General features: G+C 50.8%; 2 protein-coding genes across 2 annotated transcripts in view; both read left to right on the forward strand.

The window, feature by feature from the left end:
* The window catches only part of LOC126413305 (uncharacterized), a 40,141-nt gene extending 26,657 nt beyond the window's left edge, over positions 1–13,484 (forward strand). The window contains exons 2-4 of the mRNA XM_050083205.1: positions 5,319–5,964; positions 6,014–8,071; positions 13,450–13,484. Coding sequence (XP_049939162.1) covers positions 5,319–5,964; positions 6,014–8,071; positions 13,450–13,484 — 2,739 coding nt within the window. The remainder of the gene's footprint in view (positions 1–5,318; positions 5,965–6,013; positions 8,072–13,449) is intronic.
* A 913-nt stretch (positions 13,485–14,397) lies between these two features.
* Positions 14,398–16,091, forward strand: part of LOC126413306 (serine/arginine repetitive matrix protein 5-like) — a 139,118-nt gene continuing 137,424 nt past the window's right edge. Inside the window, exon 1 of the mRNA XM_050083206.1 lies at positions 14,398–14,784. Coding sequence (XP_049939163.1) covers positions 14,398–14,784 — 387 coding nt within the window. The remainder of the gene's footprint in view (positions 14,785–16,091) is intronic.

The following is a 16,091-nucleotide window of genomic DNA, read 5'->3' on the forward strand; positions in this document are numbered from 1 at the left end:
TCAGCAATTGCCCACATGGGCAGAACGGCGCCGGCGCAGCCGTCAGCAGATGGCGATGGCTGAACCGGTAGTGTTCAATTCTTAACCGGGCCAAAACTACCTCCTCCCGCCGAGAAGGGCGTGAGGAGGACGTCCAAGCCAGGGGAAGTGGTTTCAAGGCCCGAAGCTTGTTGGCTGTAAGGGCAGCCCAATCGGCATGCCACAGCGATAAAATGCGCCGACAAATAACCCTGCTAAAATCTGATGAAGGGACACAACAAGAAGCTGTCTGAGGCTGGAGGACCGCAGCCTTGGGCGCGGCATCTGCAGCTTCGTTCCCAGGGATACCGACATGGTCAGGGACCCACATAAAGCTAACCGGAGAACCGACATCCACCAGCTGCCGAAGAGAGCGTTGGATCCGGTGTACGAAAGGGTGAACCGGATACAGATCACTGAGGCTCTGGATGGCGCTCAGGGAGTCGGAGCAGATGACATAAGCAGAATGTCGGTGGTGGCAGATGTAAAGAACAGCCTGGTAGAGGGCAAAGAGCTCAGCTGTGAAGACCGAACAATGGCCATGGAGCTGGTATTTGAAACTTTGTGTCCCTACAATAAAAGAACACCCAACCCCGTCATTGGTCTTAGAGCCATCTGTATAAATGAAAGTCCTATTGATAAACTTCGAACGAAGTTCCACAAAACGGGAGTGGTAGACCGAACCGGGGGTAACCTCTTTTGGGAGCGAGCTGAGGTCAAGGTGAACACGGACCTGAGCCTGGAGCCAAGGTGGCGTGTGGCTCTCGCCCACTCGAAAGGTTGCAGGGAGTGAAAAATTAAGGTGTTGGAGGCGACGAAAGCGAACTCCAGGGGGTAGCAGGGCAGAGACATACAACCCGTATTGACGGTCGAGAGAGTCGTCAAAAAAGGAACGATAAGACGGATGGTTGGGCATTGACAGTAGCCAACAGGCATACCGACAAAGCAGTATATCGCGCCGGTAGGTGAGTGGCAATTCGCCAGCGTCAGCATGAAGACTCTCTACGGGACTAGTATAAAATGCTCTGATCGCAAGTCGTAAACCACGATGTTGTATGGAGTTGAGGTGGCTTAAGATGGATGGCCGTGCAGAGGAGTATACGAAGCTCCCATAATCCAGCTTGGAGCGGACGATCGACCGATATAGACGAAATAGGACGGTTCGATCCGCTCCCCACGACATACCACTGAGAACACGGAGGACATTTAAAGAACGGGTACAACGGGCGGCCAAATATGACACATGTGGAGACCAGCTAAGGTTCCTGTCAAATGTAAGGCCTAAAAATTTGGTTGTCTCCATGACTGGGAGAGCAACGGGACCGAGTCGTAAGGACGGTGGGAGAAACTCTTTGTAGCGCCATAAGTTAATACAGACCGTCTTCTCGGCAGAAAAACGGAAGCCATTGGCGACACTCCAGGAGTAAAGACGGTCAAGAGAACGCTGAAGACAGCGCTCCAGGACACGTGTACACTGTGCGCTGCAATAGATGGTAAAATCGTCCACAAAAAGGGAGCCTGATACATCAGCTGGGAGGCAATCCACTATTGGATTGATCGCGATGGCGAAGAGAGCGACGCTCAAAACTGAGCCCTGTGGCACCCCATTCTCCTGGCGAAAGGTGTCTGACAGGACAGAACCCACACGTACCCTGAACTGTCGATCCATTAAAAAGGAAAGAATAAAAAGAGGGAGGCGACCACGAAGGCCCCATGTATACATGGTGCGGAGAATGCCCGCCCTCCAACAGGTGTCGTAAGCCTTTTCCAAATCAAAGAACACAGCCGCGGTCGGGCGCTTCCGCAAGAAGTTATTCATAATGAAGGTCGACAAGGTAACCAGATGGTCAACAGCAGAGAGGCGCCTACGAAATCCACATTGTACATTGGTAAGTAGGCGTCGAGACTCGAGCAGCCAAACCAATCGGGAGTTAACCATTCGCTCCATCACTTTACAGACACAGCTGGTAAGCGAGAGAGGTCGATTACTGGAAGGCAAGTGCTTGTCCTTCCCCGGCTTAGGAATCGGGACAACAATAGACTCGTGCCAGCATGCGGGAACATGTCCCTCAATCCAGATGCGATTGTAGGTACGAAGAAGAAAACCTTTACCCGCAGGAGAAAGGTTCTTCAGCATCTGAATCAGGCCCTGGAGCGGAGGACCGTGATCGGCCAAGTGCGTTTTCAAGTTCCCGCATGGTGAATGGGGCATTATAACTTTCACGATTCGAGGAGCGGAAGTAAGGTGGCCTAGCCTCCTCTGCCCGTTTGCGGGGGAAGAAGGCAGGGTGGTAATGATCGGAGCTCGAAACCTCTGCGAAAAAGCGCCCGAAGGCATTGGAGACATCCTCAGGGGCCACAAGGACGTCATTCGCGACCGTCAAGCCAGAAACTGGTGAGTGGACCTTAGTGCCAGATAGCCGGCGCAGGCTACCCCAGACAACAGAAGAAGGAGTAAAACTGTTGAAGGTGCTTGTGAAAGCAGCCCAGCTGGCTTTCTTGCTTTCTTTAATAATACCACGACACTGAGCACGTAATCGTTTATAATTGATACAATTCGCCACTGTGGGGTGGCATTTAAAGGTGCGTAAAGCACGTCGACGAGCACGTAAAGCGTCTCTACATGCTGCGGTCTACCAGGGGACCGGCACGCGACGTGGAGAAGAGGTAGGATGAGGGATGGAATATTCAGCAGCAGCGAGAATGACTTCCGTGAGGTGTGCGACCTGACGATCGCAGCTTGTGAAGGTTTGATCCTGAAAGGTCGCCCTGGAAGAGAAGAGCCCCCAGTCTGCCTTGGAGATGGTCCAACTTGAGGAGCATGGAGAGGGGGTATGCTGCAGGAGATGGATAACACACGGGAAGTGGTCGCTAGAATATGTATCAGAAAGGGCGTACCACTCAAACCGGCGTGCAAGTTGGGGAGTACATATAGAGAGGTCTAAATAGGAATAGGTGTGAGATGTGTCCGAAAGAATAGTAGGGGCGCCAGTATTGAGGCAGACAAGATTGAGCTGGTTGAAAAGGTCTGCTAACAGGGAGCCCCTCGGGCAGGATGCTGGAGAGCCCCAAAGGGCATGGTGGGCATTGAAGTCTCCAGTTAACAAAGATGGTGCAGGTAGCTGAGAAATAAGTTGCATCATGTCTGCCCTGGTAACGGCAGATGACGATGGAGTGTAAACGGTACAAATGGAGAATGTAAAAGTGGGGAGAGTAATGCGGATGGCAACTGCCTGCAGGCCGGTGTGCAACGTGATGCGATCGTAGTAAATATCCCGGACCAGCAACATAACCCCTCCATGAGCTGGGATACCTACCACAGGGGGTAGGTCAAAACGCACAGAGGTGTAGTGTGCCAAGGCAATTTGATCGCATGGGCGTAGCTTCGTTTCCTGGAGGGCTACGACGAGCAGACGGTGCAAGTGGAGCAGCAACTTCAAGTCCTCTCGGTTGGAGCGAATGCTGCGAATATTCCAGTGAATAAGTGCCATCGTAAGAAGAAAAGGAAGATGAAAGAAGGGGTCACCTCGAAGGCTGCTGAGGGCCAGGCTTCGAGCGAGCACTGCCGCCGCTATCAGTAGGCGGACAGTCATCGTCCATTGGTTCTATAGGTTCATCGGCCATTTTGGTAAGATAGCCGGGAGGGGGAGCTTCCTCTGCTGGTGAACGGCCAGATGTTTGGCTACCAGCGGTGCAGCCAGGCGAAATGGATGACGGCCTGGGGCGGCAACCGCTGGGTGGTGCAGGAGGAGATATGCGCCGCGGCGGAGAAGGAGAACTGTGCTTCCTATGAGCCTTCTTGGAAGGTCATTTGGTGGAAGTACTGGTCGATGGCTGGGAGGTCGAGGTACGTAGGAAGTCTGCACGTGACGGTTCCTTCTTGAAGGCCCATGCATCTGACTTCTGGGTCTTCGCCTTAGCAGAAGCTGATGAAGGTGCTTGTGTCTTTGGGGTGATGGGAGGAAGAGGAGACGTCGACCGCGCGATCTTAGCACTGGCCGAACGGACGACCGTGGTGCTGAAGGTCAGATCGCATGTCTGGGTTGCCACCTCCCTGGTAGTCCGTGGAGAGGCGAGGTCTGTACTGTATTTACCCGCTGGGAGCAGTGTGGGCTTCCTACTAGCAAATAGCTTGCGAGCAGCTGAGGTGGACACTGTCTCTTTGACCCGAATTTCTTGGATACATTGTTCTTCCTTATAGATGGGACAGTCACGGGAGGACGCTGCATGGTCACCCTGACAGTTCACACAATGAGGAGACGGAGGTGGACAGTCACCCTCATGGGCATCCCTGCCACAAGTGACATTTAGCCTCATTGGAACAAGACTGGTGAGTGTGATTGAAACGCTGACACTGGTAGCAGCGCGTAGGTGTCGGGACATAGGGGCGAACAGAAATAACCTCGTAGCCCGCTTTGATGCGCGATGGCAGCTGAACACTGTCAAAGGTCAAGAAAAGTGTCCGGGTCAGTACAAGGTCTTTGTTGACCCTTTTCATGACCCTATGGACAGCCGTCACGCCCTGCTCAGCGAGGAAAGACTGAATCTCCTCGTCAGTCAATCCCTCAAGAGATCTAGTATAGACCACACCACGAGACGAATACCAAAGTTCAGTGAGCCTCCACCTGGACAGGGAACGTGTACAGGAGTGTGGCACGAAGCAATTTCTGTGCCTGAAAGGCGCTCTCAGTTTCTAGTAGCAAGGTACCATTACACAACCTTGTACAACACTTAACAGTACCGGCTATGGCATCTACGACATTCTGGATAACGAAAGGGTTGACAGAGGAAAAATCCTTTCCATCCTCAGATCGAGAAACGACGAAGAACTGTGGGGCAGGCGGTAGTACTTTTGTCACTGTTGGCTGGTCATGTTTCCGTTTGTGGGCAGAAGTCGAGAGAGAAAAAGAGAAATCCATTGCGGAGGAATCCCCCATGATTGCCAGCGTCTCCGATGGTGCGCTTCTTCCTTATGGGGACCCTCTCAGAGGGCACTCCCACCTTAGGTGAATGTTTACACCTCAGGTCACACCTCCCGAGAAACAGACGGATGGACCAATCGGCATGGTCAGAAGGTATCAGCTCACGCAATCAAACCTCCTTTGGCCTGGTCTTTACCAGGGGGTACGTGCATGCCTTACTTGTCCACCCAGGGTGGGTAATTACATGTTACCCCGTCATCGGCTACGCGTGCGAACGCGTGGGACGGCCTTCAGGCGCGCACAGGGAGGAAGGAAGAGAGAGAGAGGACAGACTGTCTCAAACGAGGGGGCAAGGGCGGAGAGGGCAAGGGCGGAGAGGGCAAGGGCGGAGAGGGCAAGGGCGGAGAGGGCAAGGGCGGAGAGGGCAAGGGCGGAGAGGGCAAGGGCGGAGAGGGCAAGGGCGGAGAGGGCAAGGGCGGAGAGGGCAAGGGCGGAGAGGGCAAGGGCGGAGAGGGCAAGGGCGGAGAGGGCAAGGGCGGAGAGGGCAAGGGCGGAGAGGGCAAGGGCGGAGAGGGCAAGGGCGGAGAGGGCAAGGGCGGAGAGGGCAAGGGCGGAGAGGGCAAGGGCGGAGAGGGCAAGGGCGGAGAGGGCAAGGGCGGAGAGGGCAAGGGCGGAGAGGGCAAGGGCGGAGAGGGCAAGGGCGGAGAGGGCAAGGGCGGAGAGGGCAAGGGCGGAGAGGGCAAGGGCGGAGAGGGCAAGGGCGGAGAGGGCAAGGGCGGAGAGGGCAAGGGCGAAGAGGGCAAGGGCGAAGAGGGCAAGGGCGAAGAGGGCAAGGGCGAAGAGGGCAAGGGCGAAGAGGGCAAGGGCGAAGAGGGCAAGGGCAAAGAGGGCAAGGGCAAAGAGGGCAAGGGCGAAGAGGGCAAGGGCGAAGAGGGCAAGGGCGAAGAGGGCAAGGGCGAAGAGGGCAAGGGCGAAGAGGGCAAGGGCGAAGAGGGCAAGGGAGAAGAGGGCAAGGGAGAAGAGGGCAAGGGAGAAGAGGGCAAGGGAGAAGAGGGCAAGGAAAAGAGGGCAAGGAAAAGAGGGCAAGGGAGAAGAGGGCAAGGGAGAAGAGGGCAAGGGAGAAGAGGGCAAGGGAGAAGAGGGCAAGGGAGAAGAGGGCAAGGGAGAAGAGGGCAAGGGAGAAGAGGGCAAGGGAGAAGAGGGCAAGGGAGAAGAGGGCAAGGGAGAAGAGGGCAAGGGAGAAGAGGGCAAGGGAGAAGAGGGCAAGGGAGAAGAGGGCAAGGGAGAAGAGGGCAAGGGAGAAGAGGGCAAGGGAGAAGAGGGCAAGGGAGAAGAGGGCAAGGGAGAAGAGGGCAAGGGAGAAGAGGGCAAGGGAGAAGAGGGCAAGGGAGAAGAGGGCAAGGGAGAAGAGGGCAAGGGAGAAGAGGGCAAGGGAGAAGAGGGCAAGGGAGAAGAGGGCAAGGGAGAAGAGGGCAAGGGAGAAGAGGGCAAGGGAGAAGAGGGCAAGGGAGAAGAGGGCAAGGGAGAAGAGGGCAAGGGAGAAGAGGGCAAGGGAGAAGAGGGCAAGGGAGAAGAGGGCAAGGGAGAAGAGGGCAAGGGAGAAGAGGGCAAGGGAGAAGAGGGCAAGGGAGAAGAGGGCAAGGGAGAAGAGGGCAAGGGAGAAGAGGGCAAGGGAGAAGAGGGCAAGGGAGAAGAGGGCAAGGGAGAAGAGGGCAAGGGAGAAGAGGGCAAGGGAGAAGAGGGCAAGGGAGAAGAGGGCAAGGGAGAAGAGGGCAAGGGAGAAGAGGGCAAGGGAGAAGAGGGCAAGGGAGAAGAGGGCAAGGGAGAAGAGGGCAAGGGAGAAGAGGGCAAGGGAGAAGAGGGCAAGGGAGAAGAGGGCAAGGGAGAAGAGGGCAAGGGAGAAGAGGGCAAGGGAGAAGAGGGCAAGGGAGAAGAGGGCAAGGGAGAAGAGGGCAAGGGAGAAGAGGGCAAGGGAGAAGAGGGCAAGGGAGAAGAGGGCAAGGGAGAAGAGGGCAAGGGAGAAGAGGGCAAGGGAGAAGAGGGCAAGGGAGAAGAGGGCAAGGGAGAAGAGGGCAAGGGAGAAGAGGGCAAGGGAGAAGAGGGCAAGGGAGAAGAGGGCAAGGGAGAAGAGGGCAAGGGAGAAGAGGGCAAGGGAGAAGAGGGCAAGGGAGAAGAGGGCAAGGGAGAAGAGGGCAAGGGAGAAGAGGGCAAGGGAGAAGAGGGCAAGGGAGAAGAGGGCAAGGGAGAAGAGGGCAAGGGAGAAGAGGGCAAGGGAGAAGAGGGCAAGGGAGAAGAGGGCAAGGGAGAAGAGGGCAAGGGAGAAGAGGGCAAGGGAGAAGAGGGCAAGGGAGAAGAGGGCAAGGGAGAAGAGGGCAAGGGAGAAGAGGGCAAGGGAGAAGAGGGCAAGGGAGAAGAGGGCAAGGGAGAAGAGGGCAAGGGAGAAGAGGGCAAGGGAGAAGAGGGCAAGGGAGAAGAGGGCAAGGGAGAAGAGGGCAAGGGAGAAGAGGGCAAGGGAGAAGAGGGCAAGGGAGAAGAGGGCAAGGGAGAAGAGGGCAAGGGAGAAGAGGGCAAGGGAGAAGAGGGCAAGGGAGAAGAGGGCAAGGGAGAAGAGGGCAAGGGAGAAGAGGGCAAGGGAGAAGAGGGCAAGGGAGAAGAGGGCAAGGGAGAAGAGGGCAAGGGAGAAGAGGGCAAGGGAGAAGAGGGCAAGGGAGAAGAGGGCAAGGGAGAAGAGGGCAAGGGAGAAGAGGGCAAGGGAGAAGAGGGCAAGGGAGAAGAGGGCAAGGGAGAAGAGGGCAAGGGAGAAGAGGGCAAGGGAGAAGAGGGCAAGGGAGAAGAGGGCAAGGGAGAAGAGGGCAAGGGAGAAGAGGGCAAGGGAGAAGAGGGCAAGGGAGAAGAAGGCAAGGGAGAAGAAGGCAAGGGAGAAGAAGGCAAGGGAGAAGAAGGCAAGGGAGAAGAAGGCAAGGGAGAAGAAGGCAAGGGAGAAGAAGGCAAGGGAGAAGAAGGCAAGGGAGAAGAAGGCAAGGGAGAAGAAGGCAAGGGAGAAGAAGGCAAGGGAGAAGAAGGCAAGGGAGAAGAAGGCAAGGGAGAAGAAGGCAAGGGAGAAGAAGGCAAGGGAGAGAGTAAGGAAGACAGTGAGATGGAGAAGAGCAAAGAAAGGAACCAACTAAAGGAAGGAAGAAACGAGAAGTGAAATACCGAAAATACCACAATTATAGGTCGTGGAACCGTCCGTCTCTGGACGCAGGCGCTAACTACCCCCTTGAGGGGGATGGACTCCTTTTTGTCGCATCTTACGACAGGCATGAATACCGCGGGCCTATTCTAACCCCCGAACCCGCAGGGGGGAGTCTGCATGTCGATCAGATCAACATGGCAACGACTGTTCATTTCTGAATGAAGTATGGGTTTCGACATGTGCCCCCTTTCCTTAATGCTCCTTTTGCGCTGACAAGTTTCACACATAGACAGATAAATGTGTATCGTGTCCACTGTTACGCTTTCGTATTTTCTTGAAGTTTCAACGTTTAATCTGTCTCTACCTCCATGACGACGGCCTGATGTGCTGCTTCAATAATGTCGAAAATTTCTTCGACACGTAAGTAGTACTCCACAGGCTCTCTTCTTGTCACTGACTTGCTGGTCCCACAAATATTAATAACCTTGAATCGATTTAATCTTATGTACTGCTTCTGTGTCTTTTTCTTATCTTATTGTGGTTCTTCAGTTCCGTCCACTAATTTATCGTAAGATCCTTTTGTCGTAACATTGTAATGGTTTCCTCTTTTGTCGTGTTCTTCAGTCTGTGACATCCTTCTCACAAATTATTCTTTCCATCGCCATTCTTGATATAGATCTGACATGATAAATACGTACAAACTGATCTCCACGTGCTTGGCCCCTCTACCGTGTTGTTTGTTGTGGCGAAAAGCGCCCACTGGCGGGCTGGGCTATTGTCGGCCGCTGAAGCGCTGCCCAGGCGGGGGGTTTTGGCGCCTGGAACTGTCCGTGTCGGCGCCTTCTTGTTTTCACTATCTGGAAGTGTTTGGATGTATGATCAATATTCCAATAAATATTACTTTGCACAATACAAAAAAGGTGTTTTTATTTCAATCAGTTGCTCTTTATTTTGATATTTGACCCTAAATAAATTTAGTGAAAACTAGTTCTGTATACCAGTAGCTTAATTAGAACGCGTTCTTACTAGTTGAAACTAGTTGATACTGATACTCTTAGTTACAACTAGAATTTACTGCTGGTCAAAAGCGAAAGCCAGTTAAAACTAGTTTTTACTAGGCAAAACGCGTTTTGACCAAGTGGCACAGTAAAAACTAGTTTTAACTAATAAGAACGCATTCTAACTAAAAACGGGTTTTGACTGGAACAGATATATTGTGGATTAGTGAAGTTCAGTGGCAGGAGGAACAAGACTCCTGGTCTCGTGAATACGGGTTATAAATACAAAATCAAATCGTGGTAATGCAGGAGTAGGTTTAATAATGAATAAAAAAGTAGGAACGCGGATAAGCTACTACGAAGAACATAGTGAACCTATTATTGTAGCCGAGATGGACATGAAGCCCACACCTACCACAGTACAAGGTTACATGCCAACTACCACTGCAGATGATTAAGAGCATGAAGAAATGTATAATGCGATAAAAGGAATTATTTAGCTAGTCAAGGGAGACGAAAATTTAATAGTCATTGGGGAAAGGAATTCGTTGGTAAGAAAAGGAAGAGAAGGAGAAGCAGTCGGTGAATGTGGATTGGGGGTCAGGAATGAAAGGGGAAGCCACCTGGCAGAATTTGGCACAAAGCATAACTTGATCGTAGCTAACATTTGGTTTAAGTATCATGAAAGAAGGTGCTATACATGGAAGAGGCCTGGAGACACTGGAAGGTTTCAGATAGATTATGTAATGGTACGACAGTGATTCAGCAACCAGATTTTAAATTTTAAGACAATTCCAGGGACAGATGTGGTCTCTGACCACAATATATTGGTTATGAACTGTAGATTAAAATTGAAGAAACTGCAAAAAGGTAGGAATTTATGGAGATGGAACCAGCATAAACTGAACGAGACAGAGGTTATAGAGAGTTTCAGAGTGAGTATTAGTGAGCCGTTGACAATAACAGAGGAAAGAAATACAGTGGAAGAAGAATGAGTAGCTTTGAAAGAAGGAATAGTGAAGGCACCGGGTAAAAAGACGAGGGCTAGTAGAAATTCTTGGATAATAAAAGATATTGAATGTAATTGATGATAGGAGAGAATACAAAAATGCAGTAAATGAAGCAGGCAAAAAGGAATACAAAGTCTCAAAAACGATATCGACAGGAAGTGCAAAATGGCTAAGCAGGGATGGCTAGACGACAAATGTAAGAAGCATGTAGAAGCATGCATCACTATGATTAAGATAGATACTGCCAACAGGAAAATTAAGGAGCCCTTTTTAGGAAAGAGAACCACCTGTATGATAATCATGATTGCTGAGATGGAAAACCCATCCTAAGCAAAGAAGGGAAAACATTAACGGGGAAGGAGTATATAGAGGGTCTTTAAAGGGGCGGTGTACTTGAGGACAGTATTGTGGAAACGAAAGAGGACGTAGAAGAAGATGAAATGGGAGATATGATACTGCGTGAAGAATTTGACAGAGCACTAAAAGACCTAAATCGAAACGAGACCCCTACTGATAGCCTTGGGGGAACCAGCCATGATAAAAACTCATCTACAAGGGTTGGAACTTTAATAGTGGTAACTATTTATTTACAGCTCCTGTGTTTCAAAGTTTGACTGACCTTCAAAGTAGTCACCAGCATTGTGTATGACCCGTTTTCCAGCGATGTGGAAATCGCTTGAATACTCTTAGCAGTGCCAGTTGTGTTGACAGTTCGAGCGGCGCGGTCTATTGCTGGACGAATTTGTAGCAGTTCTGAAGCGAATGACGTTAAGTGTTTCTTTCAGTTTAGAAATCGAGTTGAACTCACAAGGGCTTAAATTAGCGGAGTGCAGTAGGTGACATAGCACTTAGCAGCGCCATCAGTCAAACAAATCAGTAACATCTTGCACTGTACGTGCTTTAGCATTGTCCTGCAAAATGATGGTCAGGTCCTGCAGAAAGTGTCATCACTTCTGTCTCTAAGCTGGTTGTAGGTTGTGTTCCAAATTGAACAGCAGAACAAAAGAAAAATTTGGAGTAAGGATTAAAACCCATGGAGAAGAAACAAAAACTTTGAGATTTGCCAACGACATTTTAATTCTGTCAGGGACAGCAAAGGACCTGGAAGAGCAGTTGAACGGAATGGACAGTGTCTTGAAAGGAGTATATAAGATGAACATCAACAAAAGCAAAACGAGGATAATGGAATGTAGTCGAATTAAGTCGGATGATGCTGAGGGAATTAGATTAGGAAATGAGACACTTAAAGTAGTAAAGGAGTTTTGCTATTTATGGAGTAAAATAACCGATGATGGTCGAAGTAGAGAGGATATAAAATGTAGACTGGCAATGGCAAGGAAAGCGTTTCTCAAGAAGAGGAATTTGTTAACATCGAGTATAGATTTAAGTGTCAGGAAGTCGTTTCTGAAAGTATTTGTATGGAGTGTAGCCATGTATGGAAGTGAAACATGGACGATAACTAGTTTGGACAAGAAGAGAATAGAAGCTTTCGAAATGTGGTGCTACAGAAGAATGCTGAAGATAAGGTGGGTAGATCACGTAACTAATGAGGAGGTATTGAATAGGATTGGGGAGAAGAGAAGTTTGTGGCACAACTTGACTAGAAGAAGGGATCGGTTGGTAGGACATGTTTTGAGGCATCAAGGGATCACAAATTTAGCATTGGAGGGCAGTGTGGTTGGTAAAAATCGTAGAGGGAGACCAAGAGATGAATACGCTAAGCAGATTCAGAAGGATGTAGGTTGCAGTAGGTACTGGGAGATAAAGGAGCTTGAACAGGATAGATTAGCATGGAGAGCTGCATCCAACCAGTCTCAGGACTGAAGACCACAACAACAACAGGTACAGCTGAACTGCATGAGCCCAGTCAGTTGTACTCTGTACTGAAAGGATTTCTAATTTATAAAATTCTTCGGCAATTTTCCTTAATTTCCCATATTTTTGGTATCTTCCCAATTTTACGCATTTTTCGCCCATTTTCGTAATTTTTCGGGCTTCCCTAAATTATAATTATTGCGTCGAATCACACAAGATCCACCCCACTGTTTCGACGTCTGGTCAATTTCTTGATGCCCTCAGGCAATCACAACGAAGCATAGGTCTTATTTATTTATCATTGCTAAGTCACCACTCAATCACTAGTGTGTGTGTGTGTGTGTGTGTGTGTGTGTGTGTGTGTGTGTGTGTGTGTGTGTGTGTTTTTGGGACGTCATCGTGTATGTGTTAGAAACTAATGTATTGGTAGAAATTATGTCATAGCAATTTCTATAAGCGCTACAGATGTCTAACCAAGTATGTAACATAAGAAATACCACACTCCAATAGACAAACCCCTTCCAAACCACCACTACATTACTATATTGTGTGACGACATAATAAAATACCGATGCCTCCAACGGAAGATACTGTTTCAGATGCTGTACAGCGCTATAAAATACGCACCTAGAGATACAACCGTCCAATAACTGAAACCACCTCAGCGAACATCAGTTCGCTGACGGTAGCTTACCCCTTTGACTGCAAACTGTGGATGGATAGCCGCGGAAACTGCTGTTTGGAATATGACCGCGAACATGCGGAGCAACTGCTGAGAACGTTGGGGTGTGGTCATCTCCAGCCTGGTGGCTGACACTGCTGCCGTATCAGTTTTGGCCGAAAAGTCTCCTGCCCGCTGTAATATAAAAGCAAACAGATCCCAACACGTCGGTGTAAATTCAAAGAACGCTACTAATACATACCTGGATGACGAGGATCTCCTCCCCTGTGTTCACTGGATAATGCCAGCAGGGTACCGAACTCCCTGTGCGGTCGCGGCCACAGAGTCACGAATGGGAGAACACTGCATGTCTGCCTAACACTACACCAGACCGTCTCCCCAGGTGTGGAGCAGAAATTTGCGTTATTTAAACAATACGTATCTGTGCACACGCAAGAGACCTAGTGGCTCCCACAAATAGCACTCAGTCACTGGGGGAGAGGACAGTCCGCCACAGCAAACCTGTCGTAATGTACCGACGACCTTGCAGATAAATGTTGCTAACAAATTTAGCGCCGAGTACTCCCTTTCCCAACCCCTTTTCTCTAGACCAATCAGAAACAGGCTTGCTCTGCTACCGCCTACCATCATTCTTTTAAAACATCTGTGGGCTACTGCCATTGTTGTGTCCATTTTCCATTTTATATGGCTTTATGGCAGATGGATTACATATATAGGTTCTTTTACACAATCTGGTGATGCCACAAAGCGGTGAAATGCATCGTCGATGTTAAATAATTTCGCAATCCAGTTTGTTATGCTGAAATTGTATGGGTGACTTCATTTTCAGCCAGGTGGACTCCCATGTTGAGTGAAGACAAGTGATTACGATGTATAAACAAAGTAAACTCTGCAATATTGTTTCTATATGCGAGATCACTGTAAGTCTCGTATATTTACCAGTGGAAAACCAGAGTTTGATCATTTCTACTAACATTATTTGACTGATCCATAGAAATACAAAGACACACGCTGGAAAGCTAGTACATTGTAGTATTTAAACATTTATTGAACGTAACTTCTACAATACAATAGCTGGCTGTATAATAGATGTAGACGTCAAACGATCTAGTCAGATGTGGTTCCTCTCGGTCGACTGGTACTTCGATCGGCGGTGCAGTACAGCGGCTCTGGTGATATCTTCTCACAGACTCTGCTATAGCGGTTGCCATTAGATGCGGACGAAGACTGATCTTCCTTCGACTGGCCGGGCCTATATAGTGAGCTGGAGCCAATAGAAACCCAGTGTAGGAATCTGTGGCTGGCTATCTCGCGGTGACCTCTGCAAGGAAAGGTTCCTATTAATCGACTGGAATCTTTGACGTGTTTTTGCCTGATGTCTTCGCCTGTTGGTTTGTTTCCCCACATAGCGTGGCTGTTATGCGGTGCTGCCTGCCATTTAGGGGAACCCGATGGCAGACAGTAAACACCACCCTTCCTGGGGGGGGGGGGGGGGCGGGGGAGAGGAGGGCGACGTCGTCCTACTCAGTCTTGGCGGCCTCGTGTAGGAGGCGGTGAAAACTCGGCCCCGCAGAGTAGGGCGCGGCGTGGCAGGCCAGACGGGTAGAGCTGCGTTGTGGAAGAGGCGGGGAAGCCGGCCGCGATGGTTCCAGGGGCATAGGTTCATCGACGTCCGCGGGATGCTGCCCGAAAAGTGGACTGCGTGGGCGTCACTGGCTAGGCTGCGACACCGGCGGCGGCGGTACCAAGGTCACGGGGGCATCGTCAACGCTGGCGGATGGCGCAGCCGGTCGGGCCGGCGGAGGAGCCGGTGGAGCCTGCAGCCGCTGTGGAGATGACTGCTGTTGCTGCTAGATGGGGTCTGGCACCCCTGCACACCAACCACAGGCGGAAGAGATCACATCCGGGCGGCCGGAAGAAGGCGGCAGAGCGGTTTGCCGGGAAGACCCTGATATCAGCGCTGGAGTTGGTTGCGGTGCCGGCAGACCACTTTGTCGGCAATGCGGACATCAATGAGCTGACGGCCTTGCGGCTGGACGATCACCCCCTCAATCCATCCGGCTCTCGGGCCGAAACGTCGCGCCTAGATAAGGGATCCCGGAACAAAGGGAGCCTGTGCAGTCGGAACCCATTGTTTGGGTCCGGGCCGGAGGAGGTGCCAAAGGTACGAGGTTGCCGGCCATGCAGAAGTTCAGCCGGACTACGGGAGCCGATGGGCCTCGACCGATAGGAACTGAGGAACAATGTCCGCGACTCGTCCAAAGTGTGGGTGGAGGCATATTTTGACATTTGGGCCTTAAATGTCCGGACGAGGCGTTCGGCCTTGCCGTTCGATTGCGGGTGAAAGAGCGGAGTGAGGACATGTTGGATGCCGTTGGCAGAACAAAACGTCGCGAATATCTGGCTCTGGAATTGAGGGCCGTTATCGGTAACAATTGTTAGCGGCAACCCTTCCAAGGAAAAATCTTTCTTGAGAGCAGCGAGGGTCGCTTCCGCAGTGGTGCTGGTACGACGGATAACGAACGGAAAACGTGAAAAGGCATCGGTGACGAGAAGCCATTGGTAGCTGAAGAAGGGGCCGGCGAAGTGCAAATAAATGCGATCCCATGGACCCGCCGGCTTAGGCCAAGAGAGGAAGGTTTGAGGGGCGTTATTTGTAATTGTAATCCTTAAGTATTTAGTTGAATTTACAGCCTTCAGATTTGTGCGACTTTTGGCGCAATCGAAACTCAGCGGATTTTGAGAGCTCGTTTCTCAGAATGGAGCAGGATAAGGTTACGATTGTGGATGGAGCCGTAATCAGTTACTCTCAGTTGCACAACAAATACGTAAACTTTATTTATAGAAATTAAAATTTTAAAACGATCTCTTAAAAAGACGACTGACTGTGTGATAGCACAGAAAAAAATATCCACAATTTTAGGGCCGAAGGCCACCAACAATAACCTCAAACAACAAACGGCTGAAGGCCTGAATTAGAAGTCAAAAGAACAATTCCAAATTGCACTTTTAAAATAAATACGTTGCTTTTAAAACAAGTTTGCTTAAAAAACTTATTGTAACACGGCTGAAGGCCTTATCACCAAAGAAGTTGCTGAGGCCTTCTCCACCCGACATAACGGCGCCTAGAGCATCAGCAACGAAACTGACAGCCTGCAGCCGCGGGTTGCCCGCGTCGCGGGCACACCGAAGCACTACACGACCGGCAGGCAGTATTGATGAATGGCCACAGCAACAACCACAACACCAACACCACAGCAAAGACACCAGCAGCCACCAGGGGCCACTACCGGCCCACATAAACATAAGGAAGAGGTCGCTGCAGATCCCGGAACTATTTTCACACGTCAAACCACGTGACGGAAAATAGTTCCGAGGTACTCATCCGCCGAAGCGCTATAAAGGCCGGCGCTCGGCCACACACCGGCAGTTCATCGACCGCCAGCAGACGTGGATGGCTGCCGCCGCGGC

Source organism: Schistocerca serialis, chromosome 7 (genome assembly GCF_023864345.2).
Source record: "Schistocerca serialis cubense isolate TAMUIC-IGC-003099 chromosome 7, iqSchSeri2.2, whole genome shotgun sequence".
NCBI classification, from domain to species: Eukaryota; Metazoa; Arthropoda; class Insecta; order Orthoptera; family Acrididae; genus Schistocerca; species Schistocerca serialis.